The sequence below is a fragment of the Vombatus ursinus genome, unplaced genomic scaffold (genome assembly GCF_900497805.2).
Source record: "Vombatus ursinus unplaced genomic scaffold, bare-nosed wombat genome assembly UNPS02014794.1, whole genome shotgun sequence".
NCBI lineage: Eukaryota > Metazoa > Chordata > Mammalia > Diprotodontia > Vombatidae > Vombatus > Vombatus ursinus.
Genome location: NW_020954572.1, coordinates 20889125 through 20907584, shown reverse-complemented (window position 1 = coordinate 20907584; position 18460 = coordinate 20889125). Strand labels below are relative to the sequence as shown.

The following is an 18460-nucleotide window of genomic DNA, read 5'->3' as shown; positions in this document are numbered from 1 at the left end:
TAGTAGGCACTTAAGAAATACTTGTTGACTGACTTGACAATACCACCTATATGAACAGCTCACATTCACATAGTATTGTAAAATTAGTAAAGCACTTTTTTTTTTTTAGGCAATTGGGGTTAAGTGACTTGCCCAGGGTCACACAGCTAGTAAGTGTCAAGTGTTTGGTCTGAGGCCTAATTTGAACTCAGGTCCTCGTGACTTCAGCACCGGTGCTCTATCCACTGCGCCACCTTGCTGCCCCCTATAAAGCACTTTGTTCACAATAGTCCTGTAAGGTAGATGGTAAAGTCACTCTCTCCACTTTATGGCTAAAGGAGCAGAGCCTAGTGCCAGGTCTTCTGATTTCAAAGCCAATGCTCTTTTCACAATGACACACCACTTGGAACATAAAAGGCTATATTTTAATGAAACAATTAGTAGTTGATAATGTCATCAGAATCATCAGAAAAAATAAAATGGGAACATAATATATTGTAGTAAACAGAAGGGCGTTATGAACAAAATCCATTTAAATATACTTGGGTAGGGGGCAGAGGGAGAATGAGTTAAGGTTAGTGGGGGCAGGAGTCTCATCTTTCATCAGTTTTTCAGTGAAAGGAGGGCCGGGAATGCTGTCTTAAGGATGTGATAGAAGGGATTCCCTGTAGTATGGGTTGGATGTAGTGGTCATCCAACTTTGATTGAAGATTTTGGGGGCAGGAAGGGGAGACTATATCCCAAGGCAGACCGTTTCACTCTAGGACTGAATTTTTTCTTTTTATCAACTGCTTCTCTACAAACCCATTCTTCTCAATTCTGCCCTATGCCCAAGAACAGATCTAATCTCCACAAGATAACTCGTGTCTCCACAAAGTCTTCTTTTCTCAAGGTTATGGAACCCTAGTTTCTTCAGCTGATCCTGGTACAGCCATATCAAGATCCTTCCCCATCATGGTAACCCTCCTCTAGACATCAAAATTCACCAGTGTGTTTCTCAAAACTAAACACAGTCAGGTGGGGCAGTGGATAGAACTTTGGCCATGGGAGTCAGGAAGACCCGAGTTCAAATCTGGTCCCAGACACGCAACACTTAATAGCTGTGTGACCCTAGGCAAGTCACTTAACCCTGATTGCCAAGCCAAAAAAAAAAAAACCTAAACAATCATAAAATGGATAATTTTGATTATATTAAAAAAAGTTTTGCACAAAACATGCAGCCAAAATTAGAAGGAAATCAGGAAATGGGGGGAAGTTTACAAAAAGTTTCTCTGATAAAGGTTTCAATTCTCAAATATAAATGGAACTGAACCAAATTTATAAAGATAAGAGGCATTCCCCAATTTATCAAAGGATAGGAACAGGCAATTTTCAGAAGAAACCAAAGCTATCAAGTCATGAAAAAATGTTCTAAATAACAACTAATTAGAGAAATGCATGTTAAAATAACTCTGAGGTTGTCATACCCATCATATTAGTTAACATGACAGAAAAAGATGACAAATGTTGGAAGGGATTTTTCCTCAGAAATAGGTACACTATTGCACTGTTGATGGAGCTGTAAATCGGTCCAGTCATTCTGGAGAACAATTGGGAACTACACTCAAAAGATGATAAAACTCTGCATACCCTTTGACTCAGCAATACCTCTGTAAGGACTATAAGCCAAGGAGATCAAAGAAAAAGATAAAGGACCTACATTTACAAAAATATTTATAACAGCTCCTTCTGTGGTGGCAAAGAATTGGACACTTGAGGAGATGCCCATCAATTGGGAAATGGCTGAACAAGTTATGGTACATGAATGTGATGGAATATTATTGTGCTAAAAGAAATGAAGCGGGGGCAACTAGGTGGTGCAGTGGATACAACACGGGCCGTGGAGTCGGGAGGTTGAGTTCAAATCTGGCCTCAGACACTTGACACTTACTAGCTGTGTGACCCTAGACAAGTCACTTAACCCTTAGCTAGCCAAAAAAAAAAAAAGTGAAGGGTATACTTTCAGATAAACCTGGGAAGATTTATATGAGCTAATGCAAAGTATTAGAATATTGTACACAGTTAACAGCAATATTGTAACAATGATCAACTGTGGAAGACTTAGCAATTCTGATTAATACAATAATCCAAAACAATTCCAAGACTCATGATGAAAAATGCTATCTACCTTCAGAGAATGAAAGACTGAAGCATTTAATTTTTTTTGCCACGTGGCTGATGTGGAAATGTTTTGTCCTATGTATAGTGGTTATTTCTTGCCTTCTGGGAGAGAGAGAATTTGGAACTTAAAAACAATAAATTAACAATAAAGATCAAAATAAAATTTAAAAACTAAATATGATCCTGCAGGTGTGGTCTGGACAGGGTGAAGTGGGACTATTTCCCTAGTCCTGGATACCGTGTCTCTCAATGAAGGCAAAGATCACTTAGCTTTTGAGACTATTCATATTGCATTGTTTACTCATGCTGAGCTTGTATTATAAAGCAACATTATTGTCCTGCTGGAAAAATACAGATGCTAACCTTTGTCTGGCATTGAAAACCCTCCACAATGGGGCTCCCATCTATTTTTCTAGCCTTATGACATGCTACTCCCTCCACACTTGGAATGCTTTCCCTTCTTATCTCTGCCTTTCTATAATGTTTTAGCTCAAGTGCTGCCTCCTGTGTGAAGCTTTCCCTGATACCATTTTCTTTTTCTCTTCTAACTTCTTTGAAGATGTTATATCTCCCAGCAATACATAAGTTCCTTGAGGGCAGGGATGATATATTTATATTTGTATGCTCAGCACTCAGTATTTATAATGTCTTGCACAACATATGCACTTAATGTTAGTTGAATGAAATTAAAACCCATACAATTGTTTTCAGATTAACCATCCCCATCTTGTTTGTGAAGGCATTTATTTGAACACAAGTCTAAGACTTTACATCTACTCCTATTAAACTTCATCTTACTACATTCAGCCAAATGTTATAATTTATCAAGATCTTTTTGCATCCTGATTCTGCCTTGTCTTACTTATTAATAAAATTTAGAGAAGATAAAACCGTCATGTTATCTCTGCCTTTATCCAAGGCATTTTCATCGGCTATCCCCCACACCTGGAATGTTCTCCCTCTTGGCTTCTCTGCCTTCAAGTTCCAGGTAAGATCTCACCCTCTATAGGAAGCCTTTCCCCATCCCTCCTAATTCTAGTGCCTTTCCTCTACTGATTATTTCCAATTTATCCTGTATACATCTTGTTTGTATATTTGCATGTTGTCTCCCACATTAGACTGTGAGCTTCTTGAGAGCAGAAACTATTTCTGCCATTCTTTGCACCCCAGAAGTTAGCACAGTGCCTGGCACATATGAGGTATTTAATAAATGTTTATTGACTAGCAAAAATATTAAACTAGAAATTCCTTTGTAATAATAAATACACAGCACATCACAATTTTCTCCAAGTTCTTTTAATAGCTTATTATTTAAAAAAATAAGTAGAGATTCATAGGTAAGAAAAATAAGAAAGACAAACAAGAAGCTGCAAAAATACAGTGTATTGAAATTTCAGCAATATTTATATAAACAATTGCTTTGTACAGGTTTAAAATGAAATTAATATCCTGTTCACTTTGAATTGATACTTCAAACAAGAGACACATTTGGAAGACAATCTTGAGTTTGAGGCACATACAGCCCACCATAATTACTAATAACCTTTAAATTTATAGTCATAAATATTATTTTCTTTTTTTTTTAAAAGGTACTATATTGACACTGACAAGCTGAAAAAAAACTTTTTTTTAACATAACTGAATTCTGAAGCACCACAAAATGGTCAACATTGAAGGAAAGTCTCAATAAGCTTACTTGGTAAAAAATGTTCTTAAAAACGAATTACTTTATGAAACTTGAATCTTGATGTACATTCCTGGTTTTTCAAAGCTTTCTCCTTACCTCCTTTTACTTTCCAGTTGCAATTTATCAATACATCTGGTTAACCAGAAGAGAAGGAAAACTTAGGGGTAGGAATTTGCCAGTCAGAAATCAACCAAAGTCTAGAGAGGGTACACAGACATCATTAGATACTTCCTGAGATCACAGTACAAGATAAACCTACTCTTAAAGGTTTGTTTCTGATTCAAATGTTAATCTAGCTCTACATCCAATGGTCCATGGATAACCGTCTTCAGGTCCTCAATTATTGTTGTTAAGTTAGAGTCCATCATCATAATCTTCTCTTTCAGCTAGGAAGCAAACAGTAATCCAAAAAATTCAGCATATATTAAACTCTCTGGTGATAAAAGAGCGTCTTTACATTTAAGCTAGGTCACTGGCAATATTCTTCCAAGACTTAAGTTGTATATTAGATCCATTTCTGGGATCATGGAAACCATATCAAGGTTTACACTGTTTTTGTTTTTATTATAAAATTGAAAACCCTCCAGAAAACACTCAAGAGCAAAAGGAAAATTAAACAGAATCTCCAGGTTAATATGGAATAATTTAGGAGCAATAAAGAATAGAGACAGCAATATATGTTGCACAATCTTATTTTTATTATGTCCTTCCAAATGGATATTTTCTCTATATCATTTCCTAAGTCTTAACCTATTTATTGTAAGATGCAATTCTGTCATTAATAGTGCAACAACATTCCATTCCACTGACATACGACAGTTTATTCAACCATTTCCCAATCACTGGACATTAGAATTTTTTTCCCCTTATTTTAATAAGTACTAGTTACTACTATTTTTCAAAATCATCAAAGCCTTAATGTCTCACAAATACTAATATGTTTCATTGTTTAGTATATTTATCAGAGGTAATAAAGAATTCAAATTAACTCCAAAACAGCCAACAGAATTTTTTTAAAAGTTCTAAAGAATCTCCAAACTTAGGCAAGACCTATTTCCAGATAGATACATGTATTTTAAGCCTGTATAATCCAGATAAGCAGAGAGGTGAATTCAGAATAGAGGGCTTAAAATTTATAAACTCATGGTCCTTCAATTTCAAATATAAGGAGACTTTTTCCTAAGCATAGAAAGAAAAAGGATATACAATGGGGTTTTATTGGACTGTTTGCTGAAGTACAAATTTCTAGCCTTGTCAGATGAACCCATATTCCAACAAAAGTTCAAAAATGTATTCCAAAGCCAAATATAAAGGATTATGGGTTATCAGTGGAGACACAGCCATCGGAGACACTGGACCTCGGGAAGCCAGAGGCTCTTGGGGACTCAAAGACTGGGAGCTAAGTACCTGATCCACATTCAGCTCCTCATCTTGAGAAGAGGCTATAGAGAAGGAAACAAGTACGTATTTGGTCTAGTTTCTAGTGACACAAACATCAGTCATCATCTGCCGCTGCAGAGCTCTCAGAACTGTACGAAATCTTGCTAGGGTACAGAGGAAGGGCTTGTGCCCTGTGGGACTCCCATCTACCAGAAATGCTGAGTTCCAGGGTACCAGAGGTACTAAGTAGGTAGCCCTACACTTCTCAGAATTCGGAGACCACGACCTAAGTGTTAGCTCAGTTTGAAGGGTAACATCCAGGTGTGCCCAATTCCCTGCTTAAAAGATCCAAGCTCAGCCCAGAGAACCCAAACGCCGCGTCCTTACTATTCCCCGCTGCCTCCACAGCTGCCTCAGCACAGGCATGGAGGCGTTTAGCCCTCTGCCCTTCACGATACTCTGCTCATCACAGAACTCCAGAGGGCAGGGGTCTCTTCTTCCCCCTCAACCGGCTCATCTCCCAAACTCGGAATGGGTAAGGGAAGCAAGGGTCGGAGTTTGCCAGGCAGAGTCACAGTCTGCCCAAGTCCCCTCCCTATCCATTCAGCCCTCCTTTTCTGAGCTTTCCTTCCATTGTGTCCTCTCCCCATCATTCACCTCCCCTCCACCTTGGATCTCCTCCTTTCCCTCTCCTTCCTTCTACCGTATTCAGAGAAGGCTGGCTTCCCCTCCAACAGCTGGCCTCTCCAGGCTTATTCTTTCATGTTCCTCAACACCCTGGCTATACTTCTGGGTTTCTCATGGCTCCATTTATTTTTTTATTTCATTTCATTTCTTTCAGTTAGCCAAAATCTATTCTCATAGCCACTTTCAGACTTTCCCTCCGACACCATCATGAAACAACTGTTCCTTTGGCTTCCATTGGGATCCAAATTCTTGAGGCAGTCATGTTCTGGTTTCCATATCAATTCTCCTTCTTTCTCAAGAAGTCTAGACCTGGCTCACCAACTTCCTCTTCATCCCAATGAGGTCTTCAGCAAACATGCTGGTGTCTCCTAAAAAGTGCCCCGGGCTCCCCATTTTACCCCTCCTCCCATAACCTACATCATTACTCCCTCTGCATCTCTGCCCCCCACAGGAAAAGTCTTATCTTCGATCTTATCATCACCCTTTACTGGGGTTATCTCCAGGATCTTGAATTCTGCCTTTCTTCTCTCTGACCACAGCTTCCTATCCCTTCAATCTCTTTGTCTGCCCACTCCTCTTCTTTATCCTCACTGTCACTTCAAGTCCCTGCACCCCTCCCCTGTTCTACAGGCTCCTGCTACAGTCTTACTTTTTTTCCCCAAACACATTCTTGGTTGACCACTTCAATTATATACCTACGACCATGTGATTACTAAAACTAATGCCCCTTTCCCAGCCTCAATCTTCTCGACCTCTCTCCAGTTTTTGATGCTTATTTACCATACCTCTTTTTACTGGATACTCTTCCTACCTCGCTTCTGTGATAACTGTCTCTCCTAGTTCTTCTATGCATTTGGCTGCTCCATCTTAGTCTCTTTTGATGAATTACACATCCATCTCTTGTCTGTTGAGTCGGAATGCCTTCCATAACTCTGTATGGAGCCCTGATCTCTTCCTAGTGATCTGCTCCCCTGAGTTCAAGGATCATCTCTATGCAAATAATTCCCGAAGTTATAAATCATTATAAATTAATTAAAAGTAAAATAAATAATATAAATAAAATAAAGCATTAATCTCTCTCCAGTCCCATATCATCAACTGCTTACCAAACAGCTCCACCTGGATTTTCCATCAGCAACTAAAACTCAACATGTCCAAAATGGAACTTATTTTCTTCCCTCAATATATCCCTCCTCCAAATTTCCCTGTTAAAATTGAAGACGTCACCATCTTCCTGGTCATCCTTTATTCTTCCCCACTCCTCACCCTCAATAGTCAATCATCTGACAAGTGTTTCTTCTACTGCCACAATATCTCTTGCATCCATCACTTTCTCCGTATCCACATAGCCAATGCACAAGTTCAGGCTTTCATCACCTCTCATAAAAATGGCATAAATAGCGTGTCCCTGCTAATATTCTTTCCCCTCTCCAATCCATCCTCCACAAGGCTGCCAAATTAATATTTCTAACACAAAGGTCTTGTTCATATTATTCCCTTGTCAAAAAAAACCTTTAGTTTCTTCTAGGACAAAATACAACCTCCTCAACCAGGAACTTGATACCCAGCCCTCTCCAAAAATAGACTTGCCCTAACTTTTCAAATATTTCATTGTACTCCCTGCCGCACCTCCCACCCCTCATACAATCTATGTTCTGGCCAAGCTAGTTTGTTAGTACCTTCTTGAACTCAATATTCCATCTCCTACCTTTTTATTTCTTTAGATAGACTGTCCACTACGCATGAAGTGCACTTCTTATCTAAGCCGCCAAGAGTCCCTAGTTTTCTTCAAGCCAAGGGCCAGCACCATGTACTTGAAACCTTCCCTGAATCTTATATTTATGTGTACGTGCAGATGCTGTATCCCCTGGAGAGAACAACGGTTCGATGATTGTTTTATTTTTGATTTTGTATCTCCAGCTCTCAGAAGTCCTAGAGAAATAGTTGGCACTTAATGTTTTAAAAATTCCAATCTATCCACCTGAGATCCATTTCTATTAGTGAAAATCATCAAGAGGATATTTAAAAAAGAAAACACAATAAAATGAAAGTTTACCTTTGAAATTTGAGCATTTAGATGCTTAGTAGGAAATTCCATCTCAGATGCATTTACTATAGATTTTGTTTTTAAAAGGTAGCTGTAAGAACACAGACAGGTCATTAGTATTAGTTTCCTTCACTTAACAGAGTATATTCCAACAACACTGCCTACAAAACCAATTTCTATGGAGCAAATCCTACATTGTTACTGACCAGCATAAGTAAGAGAACAGAGGGTGGTGGAGAGACTTGAGGTCACAGTGAGTATAAACAAAAATTCCAGTTATGCAACAGATAATGGAATAGTGAAACACAGTGGGAAATAAAAATGTGGCAGTAGTGAAAAGAGAATCAGGTATGGGTAATCCCCAGGATCTTCTAAAGAAAAGAAACCCAGAAACTGAGTATAATCTTTCAGGGGGAAAAATGGACAGTCAATGAAACAGAGGACTTTCAAGCATTCTTGATGAAAAGACCAGGGCTGAATAGAAAATCTGACTTTCAAATACAAGACTGAAGAGAAGCAAGAAAAGGTAAACAGGAAAGAGTAATCATGAGAGACTTATTAAAGTTGAACTGTTTACATTCCTACATGGAAACATGATATTTGTAACTCATGAGACCTTTCTTAGTATTAGGGTAGCTGGAGGGATTATATATAGACAGAGGGCACAGGGTGAGTTAAATATGAAGGGATGATATATAAAAAATTAAATTAAGGGGTGAGAGAGAGAATTGTACTGGGATGAAAAGAAAGGGAGAGATAGAATGGAGTAAATTAGCTCACATAAAAGAAGCAAGAAAAAGCTTTTACAGTGGAGGGGAAGAATCGGGAGGCGAGATGGAATGAGTGAATCTTAACCTCATCAGATTTGGCTTAAGGAGTGAATAACATAAACACTCAATTGGGTACAGAAATCTATCTTACCTTACAGGAAAATAGGAGGAAAGGGGATAAGAGAGGGAAGGTGGGGATGATAGAAGGGAGGGCAGATTGGGGGAAGGGGTAATCAGAAGCAAACACTTTAGAGGAAGGACAAGGTCAAAGGAGACAATAGAATAAACGGGAGAGCAGAACAGGATGGAGGGAATTATAGTTAGTATTTTACAACATGACTACTATGGAAGTGTTTTGCATGACTACACATATATAACCTATATTGACTTGCCTTCTCAATGAGGATAGGTGGGGAGGGAGGAAGGGAGAGAATTTGGAACTCAAAGTTTTAAAAACAAATGTTAAAAATTGTTTTTACATGCAACTGGGAATAAGATATACAGGCAATGGGGTATAGAAATCTATCTTGCCCTACAGGCAAATAGAAGGGGAAAAGGATAAGAGAAAGGGGGAGGGGGGTGATAGAAGGGAGGGCAGATTGGGGGAAGGAATATTCAGAATCCACACTGTCTTGGGATGGGGGGAGGGGAGAGATGAGAAAATTTGGAACTCAAAATCTTGTGGAAGTGAATGTTGAAAACTAAAAATAAATTTTAAAAAAAAGAGAGAAAAAAAATAACATTGAATATTCCAGAAAAAAAAATTAATGAGACTGCACCGACCACTAAAAAATTAAATAAAAGAAACCCAGGCCCAATTAGTGGCACCAGGCAAATGGTCAGTCTTGTTCCTTACTACCAGCTCCCACGATGCTGCCCCTCTCTCCCCTTGCTCTTAACAGCTTCCCCTCAATGTAGGTATTCCTGGTCCTAAAGTATGTAGTGTCTACTGATACCAAATAAGTTAAGACTGAGTTGGGGAGAAGGTGTCCTTGTTCCCAAATCCCTACAGTGGTTAGGAGGAAGATATATTTCTGGCATCTCTGAAAGCTATTTCCAATAGAAACACTGCTAAACATGGTGATTAGGTTGTACGGTACAATAACTACAATACCATAATTCAAGTATATTATGGCTTAAGTAGGCCAAAGTGGAAACCTTGTCACTATAACACTATATGGAAAAATGCTTTTGCAGTTTCAAACAATTCACTAAAATAGGAACTTACGCGTAAATTTACCTAAGGGTTATGTTCTTAGACAAAAATTACAAAGTATCTTTCCTTCACTGAGAAGCAGCATGTCGTAGAAAAAGAGCACTGGTCTCTGAGAGGAGGCCTGGGTTCAATCATGATCTGGACACCAATTTACTATATGACCTAGACAAGTCATTTACCCTGAGACTCAGTTTCTTCAAATGTAAAGGATTATATATGTAATACCTACTGCAGAGTTTTTGTTTTGTAAACCTTAAAAGCACCATAAAAATGCAGGTTCAGGGGTCTATCAGATTTAAAACTAAAGAGTCAGAACATTTTGAATAACTCTTTCATTTTACAAAGTAACTTGTCTAATTCTTGTCCTTCAGTTTAGCTTTTGCTTGTCTCTAAAAATTATAAATAGCTATTTAGAAATTGTAACTGAAGCAATGTTAATGACAACATACCTACTAAATTAGTGGTTTTAGAAGAAATTACAATTACCTTTAAACTATTCTAATGAAGAGATGTAATTTAAAATATTATATAGGGAAATATGAAACAGTAGTAATAGAATATTATTATTATTGCTTAATAACTACTCTGTAGCCAACCCCAACCCTATCCAGTAAGGGCACTAGATGTAAGAAAGTAAGCCCTAAGGCACAATCATAAATTGACTGGATTACAGCGTACCATGAATCCTCTACATAAAGGCTGGTAGAAATGTGAAAATGTACTCTCATTTGGTTTTTTTTTATGATGGTTGTTGGGGGAGGTGAGTGGAGAAGGGTTGGTTTTTAATTTTTTTCCCCTCATGTTGCTACTGCCCATATTTTTTTTTTTGACAGGGTCTCTCCATCTCACTCAGATTGGGATGAAATTCTGACCTGCTGTTTCTGACCAGCATTGGTTCACCCCTCCTTGGGCAGCCTGTTGGTCTCCTGCTCCTGGAGGTTCATTATATCGATGGTGAGTTTAGATACTCAACCATTATTAGCCCTCCTGTAAAGGACTACACTCAGAACTCCAGATCAGGCACCCTCAGGAGCAGATATTACAGTCATGTTCCACCACACCTTGCCTACTGCATTTTGACAGCTTCTACAGTGATCTGAGGAGCTACTCAGTTTTATGAAAATCAGTCACATTATTGGCATTGAACATATTCTACGAGAGGCAACATGGTGCAGTTGATTCTGGACTTGGAATCAAGAGATGTGGATTTAGATCCTGCTTCAGACTCTGATTTTGGGACTGGGGCAAATCATCTAACCATTCAGTCTGTTTCCTCATCTGTAAAATGACAACAATAACACTTGTACTACCTACCTCAAAAGGTTGTGAGAAAAGTGCTTTCCAAACTTTAAAGAAAAAAGTCAATTCTAATACTATTAGACCACACTTGATTTTCTGTTTTCTAGAGAGGAGACACAGAGGATTTAAGAGGTGCAAGAGGCTTTTTAAAAAGCCCATCTGACCCAACCCCGTCAGTTTATAGATACAGAAACTACAGAGGTCCACAGAATGACCTGCCAAAGGTCATACCCCTATAGTTAGGAGAAGGGCCAAGATTAGAATCTAGTTTTCCTGACTCTCAATCCCAGTACTCTTTAAATGCTTCATTTAATTCTAAATAGAAATTTCATAATGGCAGAAACTAGAAACTGCTAATCAAGTTTCCAGACTGTAACACCACCAGATTTTATTATCTTGAGCCCCCGATGGAAAAAAACTATAGAAATCTTGTGTTTTCTTTTTTACTGGATACAAAACAAGATGTCACTAAAGAATGGACTGAGCAAAATAAAGCTAGAATTTTCTCCCCATTCCATACCAATTTTATTCCATAATTGTCACACACTGTGGGGTTTTTTCCTCAATCCAAAAATTGGTTTATACCCTTTCATTGCATAATTGTCACATGGTGGATGGTATAATTCTGTTTGTCACACCACTTAAAAGGTAAACAGAGCAGCAATGTATTCACCAGTGGCATATGGATACACACTTCTCTCTCGCACATCAAAAGCCTAGAATTCTCAGCCCACCCGCATTGTCAGTATTCAATTTTAACATATATTCACGAGTATTCTGTGCATCCTCATCTTGCACCGAAGACAGTTTAGTAATAAATGATTTTTAAGTAATACTGGCACAACTTTTTAAAGCTTCACATAATGGTCACACCCCACTTTTTTGGAACAGATTTGTCATAAAATCTTTGACGATTATGCGGTGAAACTTGGTACTTTAGAACCTAGCTAATTTGCTCAAATAGGAGTTAATTATATAGAAAAAATGAAATGGTGTCTTTAATAATAATAAAAGCAAGCACTTATGTAGTACTTTAAGGTTTATAAGGCATTGCACATGTTATCTCATTTTCTTGCACTATTAAAAACAAGAGATCTCTTCTGAGGATATCCGTCAAGGAAAATATTTAGAAATTATTCTGTTTAAACATCCCAAGATTTCCTTACTAAAAGAATAGCTGTATTCAGTACTATTTGGCATACTAACCATCACATGCCCTGTTTTGTTTAGGTTTTTTTTGTTTTGTTTTGTTTTTTGGTGAGGTTAAGTGACTTGCCCAGGGTCACACAGCCTGTAAGAGTAAGTAAGAGGCCCTGTTTAATATACTCCCTACAACAAAGCACCCTGATTCTCTGAACATTCTCATTTATTTAATAAAAATTAAAGTCTACTTACCACACAATGCTGTTCTTAAAAAGGCAGAAGAGACCCTTCAAGTCAGAAAGTGTTGCATATGTAGAATAAAGTCTGAAGCCTACAGAAAGCCCACAAGAATGGCAGAATAAAGGGTTGTAGGTACTGAAAAACAACCAGAAAGATAATCAGGAAAACCGTAACACAAAAGTTAGTCAGTCTCAGGAAGCTACCCAGTTTCCACTGTCCCCCTCTATCATCCACTTCTAGAACCATAATCAAATCACCTTTGTCATTGCTCCCGAAAAGAGTGTGTCAATCAACTCCCCTAAGGGTCTACTCATCATCCTCATAATTTTCCAAATCAAAAATCTCTCTCCCCTGGCCACCACTGCCCAAGATTTGTTCTCTCACTCACTCAGATATAAACTCCTGAGAGCAAGGACTGTCTTTGTTTTTGGGTGCTTTTTTCATTCATTCATTGCCATAAAAATCCAGCCAGTCACTAAGCATTTAATAAGCACTTACTATATGCCAGACACTATGTTGAGTGTTAAGGATACAAAGAGAGGCAAAGACAATCCCTACCCTCTAGGAGCTCACATTCTAATGAGGGAGGTATATGCAGCAAACACTTCATCCCGTAAAACAAAATACAGGACGAATTGGAGGTAATCAACAGAGGAGAGTCACTAACATTAAGAGGGATCAGGAAAGGCTTCCAGTAAAAGGTAGAATTTTAGCTGGGGCTTGAAGAAAGCCAGGGAAGTCAATCGGCAGAGAGTAGAACAGAAATAACCCCAGGCATGTGGGACTAATCCAGAGATGGAGTATCTTTTGTGAGGAACAGCCAGCAACACTGTATGTCACAAATTGGGAGGGTTGTGAATGAGATGTGAGGTGGTAGAAGTCTGACAATTTAGGAGGGGACCAGGTTATTCAAGGCTTTGAATGCCAAAGGATTTATATTTGATCCTGATGGTGATAGGAAGCCGCCGGAGTTGAGTGAATAGGATGGTTAACACGGTTAGACCTGTACTTTAGGAAGATCAATTTGATAGCTGAATGGAGGATAGACTGGAGTGGGGAAAGACTTGAGGCAAAGGGCCCAACTGGAAGAGGTGATGAGGGCCTGTACCAGGAAGTGTCAGATGAGAGAAGGGGAACTATTAGAAGACATTAGAAAGGCAAAATCAATGATATGCGAGGGTGAGAGTAAGTGAGAAGCTAAGGATGACACCTAGGTTGGGAGCCTGAGTGACTAAGGCGTTAGTGGTACCATCAACATTAATAGGGAAGTTCAAAAGTGGGGAGGATTTAGGGGAAAAGATGAAATCAGTTTTAAACATGTTGAGTTTTAAGATAGCTACTGGACATCCACTCCAAGATACCCAACAGCTGCCCATTAGAGATGTTAAACTGGAGGTCCAGAGAAAGGTTATGACTAAATAAGTAGGTTTAAGAATAAGCAGCATAAAAATAACTAAATCCATAGGTAATCTAACCTAATGGTAAAAAAAAAAAAATTGTGCACTTGACACTTGCTAGCTGTGTGACTCTGGGCAAGTCACTTAACCCCAACTGTCTCACCTCTCAAAAAAAAAATTGTGGATACTGACTGCAAACATCAATCATAGCTGCGTTTCAAATTTTTAAAATTATCATTGAAAAGATAAGAAATTATATTGTAGTATCAAATACATAAAATACTTAAGATCACAAATATTATACTATAAACTTGCCATCATCATGTCAATTACTAACTAATTGAAGGAGAAAAAAATAAAACCAAATATCTCCTGGTACAGCCAATGGTCTCTCTGTGGCAGAACTTGATTAGAATATTGACAATTACAGTGAAAATCAACTTTATTTGAATGCACTGATAATAATATAAGCCAGTTGCATTCAAGATGCAATATAATCTGGCTCTAATTCAACTTTCAAGTAATATTTCACCCTGCTTCCCTTCATACATCCAGCCCAAGTGGGCTTAACACAAATGGACAGGATCTCAGAAACCAATTCAACAAGCATTTACTGAAGGTTTACTGTGTGCTGGAGGTACAAAAACAAAAATCAAACAGTTTCTCTGCTCAAGTTTAGAATCCTACTCCACCCAATAGCTGACAAGTGGTCAGCTGTCCAGCCTTTTGGCTTGAAGATTTCTAAGAAAGGGAAAATCACCAGGTTCTGAGGCAAGTGTGGACAGCTTTAATTGTTGGGAAATTGTTTCTTATATCTTACTTAAATCGGCCTCTCTGCAATTTCTATCTACTGTTTCTACTTCTTCCTCAGCAAGTCTAATCCTTTCACATAACAGCTTATAAGTCCCTAACAACGGCCTTCATGAAACCCTAAGTCTTTTGTTCATTAGGCTAACACCACATGGCATAGTCTCTGTCCTTTTCACCCTCCTCTGGATATACTCCAGCTTATTTAATATCCTTCCTAAAAATGTAAGGACTGGAAGGCAGCCTGACCACCTGTGTTCTAGATACAAGGCTTCTCTTAAGGCACCAAAAAGATGTTGTCTAGTCATACCTCCTTTGAGGTTAATTTTTGTTTCTCAACTGTAAAACTTTACATTTACCTCCATTACATTTCACCTTATTCATTTTGGCCTATCAGTCTAATGTGATGAATCCTGAATCTGTCATTCAATACATTAGTAACTGCTCCAAGCTTCACAGCATTGACAAATTTGACTACTAGTTACAGATAAGTTGCTGATTTGCATAGAGTATCCCTTTCCAGACAGCTCCTCACAGGCAAAGTTTAAAAAAAAAAAAAAAAAAAAAGGAGGGGGGAAGAGGTGGAAAAGAAAGGAGTATAAAATAGTAGAAAGGTCATATAAAATGGAAAAATAAATGGAAGAAAATAAACTCTTTTATTCTAGCACATTTAAATATCTCTCATTATAATTTTATCAAATCAGAAACCACAGACACATTTCAAACAATTAGTACCTACCTGCCCAGGAGAGCACCTTCAATGCCAACCAGTAAGGACTTATCCAAAATGACATTATGTGTGATCCCTAGGGAGAAAAACACTAATAAGTTTCTGACTCTCTGCTAGTATTAATTAGATTTCTCCATCTAGTATCTTCTGGCCTGATTCATTCCTCCTTCACCTTTCTCAACAAAACAAGAGACAATTAAAAAGCTCCCACTACATGTAAAGTAAGGTATACTATGCCTGGAGATACAAAGGCCAAAAAAAAAAAAACCTCTGTCCTCAAGGGGCATGCATTCTAATGGAAAAATACAAGATGTGCACACAGATAAGTTAAACACAAGATAACTTGAGAAGGGAAAGAACACTAATTGTGGTTATCAAGTAAAGACTAAGAGAAGATGAGTCCCAAACTGAACTTGGAAGTTAAAGGCTCTGTGCAGACCAAGCTAAGGGCTGCCTATATTTCAGGCATGAGGAAAGTCCTATGTGAAGGTGCAGAAATGGAAAGTGAAATATTTGGGGAATCTTCACTTTGGTTGGAATGTAAAGAAATATGTCTGGAAAGGTAGCTTGGAACCAGATCATGGAAAGGGAAATGAAAAGGCTGAAGATTTTGTATTTTATCCTAGAGACAATATAAAGTCAATAAAAGTTTCTGAGCAGGGGAAAGTCAGGCCTGTGTCTGAGGAAAACTTTTGGCAGCTCTGTGGAGGACATGTTGAAGCAGGAGAGTCTAGAAGGAAACTACTAGGACACTTTTGAAATAGGAGGAATGCATGGAAAAAGGCCTGGAACTAGGATGTCAGCTGTGGGAAAGGAGAGAACTGGAGAGATGGCAAAGAGGTTGTAAGATGACTTGGTTCATCAGATGTGGGGGCAGGGAGAGAGAAACAGGAACAAAGAGTCAAGAACAAATCCTAGGTTAATCATACTTTACAATTCTAGTACAAATCTCAAAGTAAATGGGGAAATTTCAAAGAAAGGATTGATGAAGAGTGGGAAGTAATCAGTTCCATTTTGAACACATTAGGTTTGAGATACCAGGTGACATCTAGGTGATGTCCAGCAGGCAGCTGGCTAGGCTTTGCGTGACTATTAACTCCAGGGAAGCAGGGGTAGATATGTACATCTGGGAGTCACATATGTACAGATAATAATTAAACAAATGGAAAGTGATCATCAAAGAATAGAGTATAAAGAGGTTAAGAGAACAGAGCATAACACTGAACCTTGGAGGATACTCACATGTGGTAGGCCAGAGATGGGTCTAGAAAGGAGAGTGAGGAACAGTCAGAAAGGTTAAAGAAAAGCAGGAGAGAGAAGTATTCTCAGCAGAGATAATTCTCTCTCTGTATGTATGTATGTGTGTGTGTGTGTATACATATACATATATGCATGTGTGTATAAGCTTATAAGCTTCACACCATTGGATATGAATGTCAGATTTTGAAAGCATCCTAGATTTATTTTACTTTTTCTTTGTATTACCCATTGCTTAGCAGAGTGCCTGGCACATGACAGGTGTTTAATAAATACTGGATGATTGACTGTCTAGTTTGGGGAAGACAAAGTACCTAACTCCCTAGACTATTGTTACTGTTTCTTCCTTTCCCCACTAATTAGTATGGGTGAGGATTGAACAGCTAGAGGTCCACAACCCAGAGTTCTTCGTAGTCTGCTTGAAGGGCAGACAGCATGTAAACAGCTGTGGACTGAGCTAGAAAGAAATTTAAACCCTTCATTTTACAAATGAAGAAACTGAAGCCCCAAAAGTGACTTGTCCAAGGTCAGGTAAGTAGAAAGTGACAGAGGTAGAGAATCTGAAATAGGAACCTCGGACTAATCCGGCATTCTTTCTACGGTGCGAAGTATAGGTCTACCTCAAAGTGAATTAATTTTCCACCTGGGATTCCCAGAGACTGTTAACACTTCTGAGGCTTAAGTTGACAAACTTAATCAGCACTGATTTCACAGGGCTGTTAAAAGGAGCAAAATGAGATAACTTATGTAAAGTGCTTTGCGAACCTTAAAGCTCTATATAAATGCCATTTTTTTAAAAATTAACTCACTATATCTGCTGGCCCCAGACCCAGAGTTCACATCCCAATCAGTCATCTCCCGGGAAATCGCTATGCCTGTGACTCCCCAGACCAAAACCCCCTTCCCCAGAGCCAAGGCTTCCCCTTATATGTAGTTGTTTTCAATTCGTTAAACATTTATTAAGCGCCTACTGTGTGTGAGGCACTGTGCTAGACCCAGTCCTGTCTCCCTTCGGTAGCTGCGCCTCCCAGCGCAGTGCCGGGCTCATAGAAGGTGGCGCTCATTCATTCATTCACTCACTCACTCATTCACACATGCATGCAGGCGTGTATTCATTCATTCCTTCCTCCTTTCCTCCCTCCGCGGGGGGGAAGGGGGAGGGGCCCGCGCCCCACTCACGGCTGAGGACAAGGATGCTCAGCAGGCGCGTCTCCTCCCCGCACAGATGCACAGAGTCGCCGAGCACGGCGAAGCAGTCCAGGCAGTGGAACACGACGAAGTTCTCCAAAGGCCCCGAGGCCTCGGGCTCCGGCGCGGCCTCGCCTCCGCGGAGCCCGCTGGCACCCAGCGGGCAGGACCTCTTGGCCGCCTTCGCGTCCCACTCCGCGAAGGCGGAAGAGGCCTCCTTGCCCGCCGGCGGCTCCTCGGAACGGCGGCTGTCTTTGGAGGCCTGTGCCTCCAACTCCTGGAAGATTTCACTGAGCGGCTTCGAGCTAGTCTTCTTCCCGGACCTCCGGGGCGCCGCCGCCGCAGCCGCCGCTTCCTCTTCCTCCTCCTCCTCCTCCGCCTCGGCCCCGGCGCGCGGACCCCGCTTCCGACGCGAAGTCCTCTTCATGGCCAGACTCGGCTCAAGCAACCCCGGCGGCCCCGACTCTCGGGCC

The 18460-nt window shown here is 39.6% G+C and overlaps 1 protein-coding gene across 1 annotated transcript; it reads right to left on the bottom strand.

Annotated features, from left to right (window-relative positions):
* Positions 1-3470: 3470 nt before the first annotated feature.
* On the bottom strand, positions 3471-18423 carry OIP5 (Opa interacting protein 5). The gene is made up of 5 exons (XM_027870047.1): positions 17979-18423; positions 15552-15618; positions 12621-12743; positions 7950-8031; positions 3471-4212 (listed from the first exon to the last, which is right to left on the bottom strand). The coding sequence occupies exons 1-5, from the start codon at positions 18412-18414 to the stop codon at positions 4114-4116; spliced, it is 807 nt and encodes a 268-aa protein (XP_027725848.1). The 5' UTR covers positions 18415-18423; the 3' UTR covers positions 3471-4113.
* Between the last annotated feature and the right edge of the window lie 37 nt (positions 18424-18460).

Coding starts and splice junctions, on each gene's coding strand:
- OIP5 (XM_027870047.1), bottom strand. CDS start 18,414: ATGAAGAGGACTTCGCGTCGGAAGCGGGGTCCGCGCGCCGGGGCCGAG. Junction 8,032..12,620: donor TTTAAGAACAGCATTGTGTG/GTAAGTAGACTT, acceptor GTGTTCTTACAG/CTACCTTTTAAAAACAAAAT. Junction 4,213..7,949: donor TAAATGCTCAAATTTCAAAG/GTAAACTTTCAT, acceptor TTTGCTTCCTAG/CTGAAAGAGAAGATTATGAT.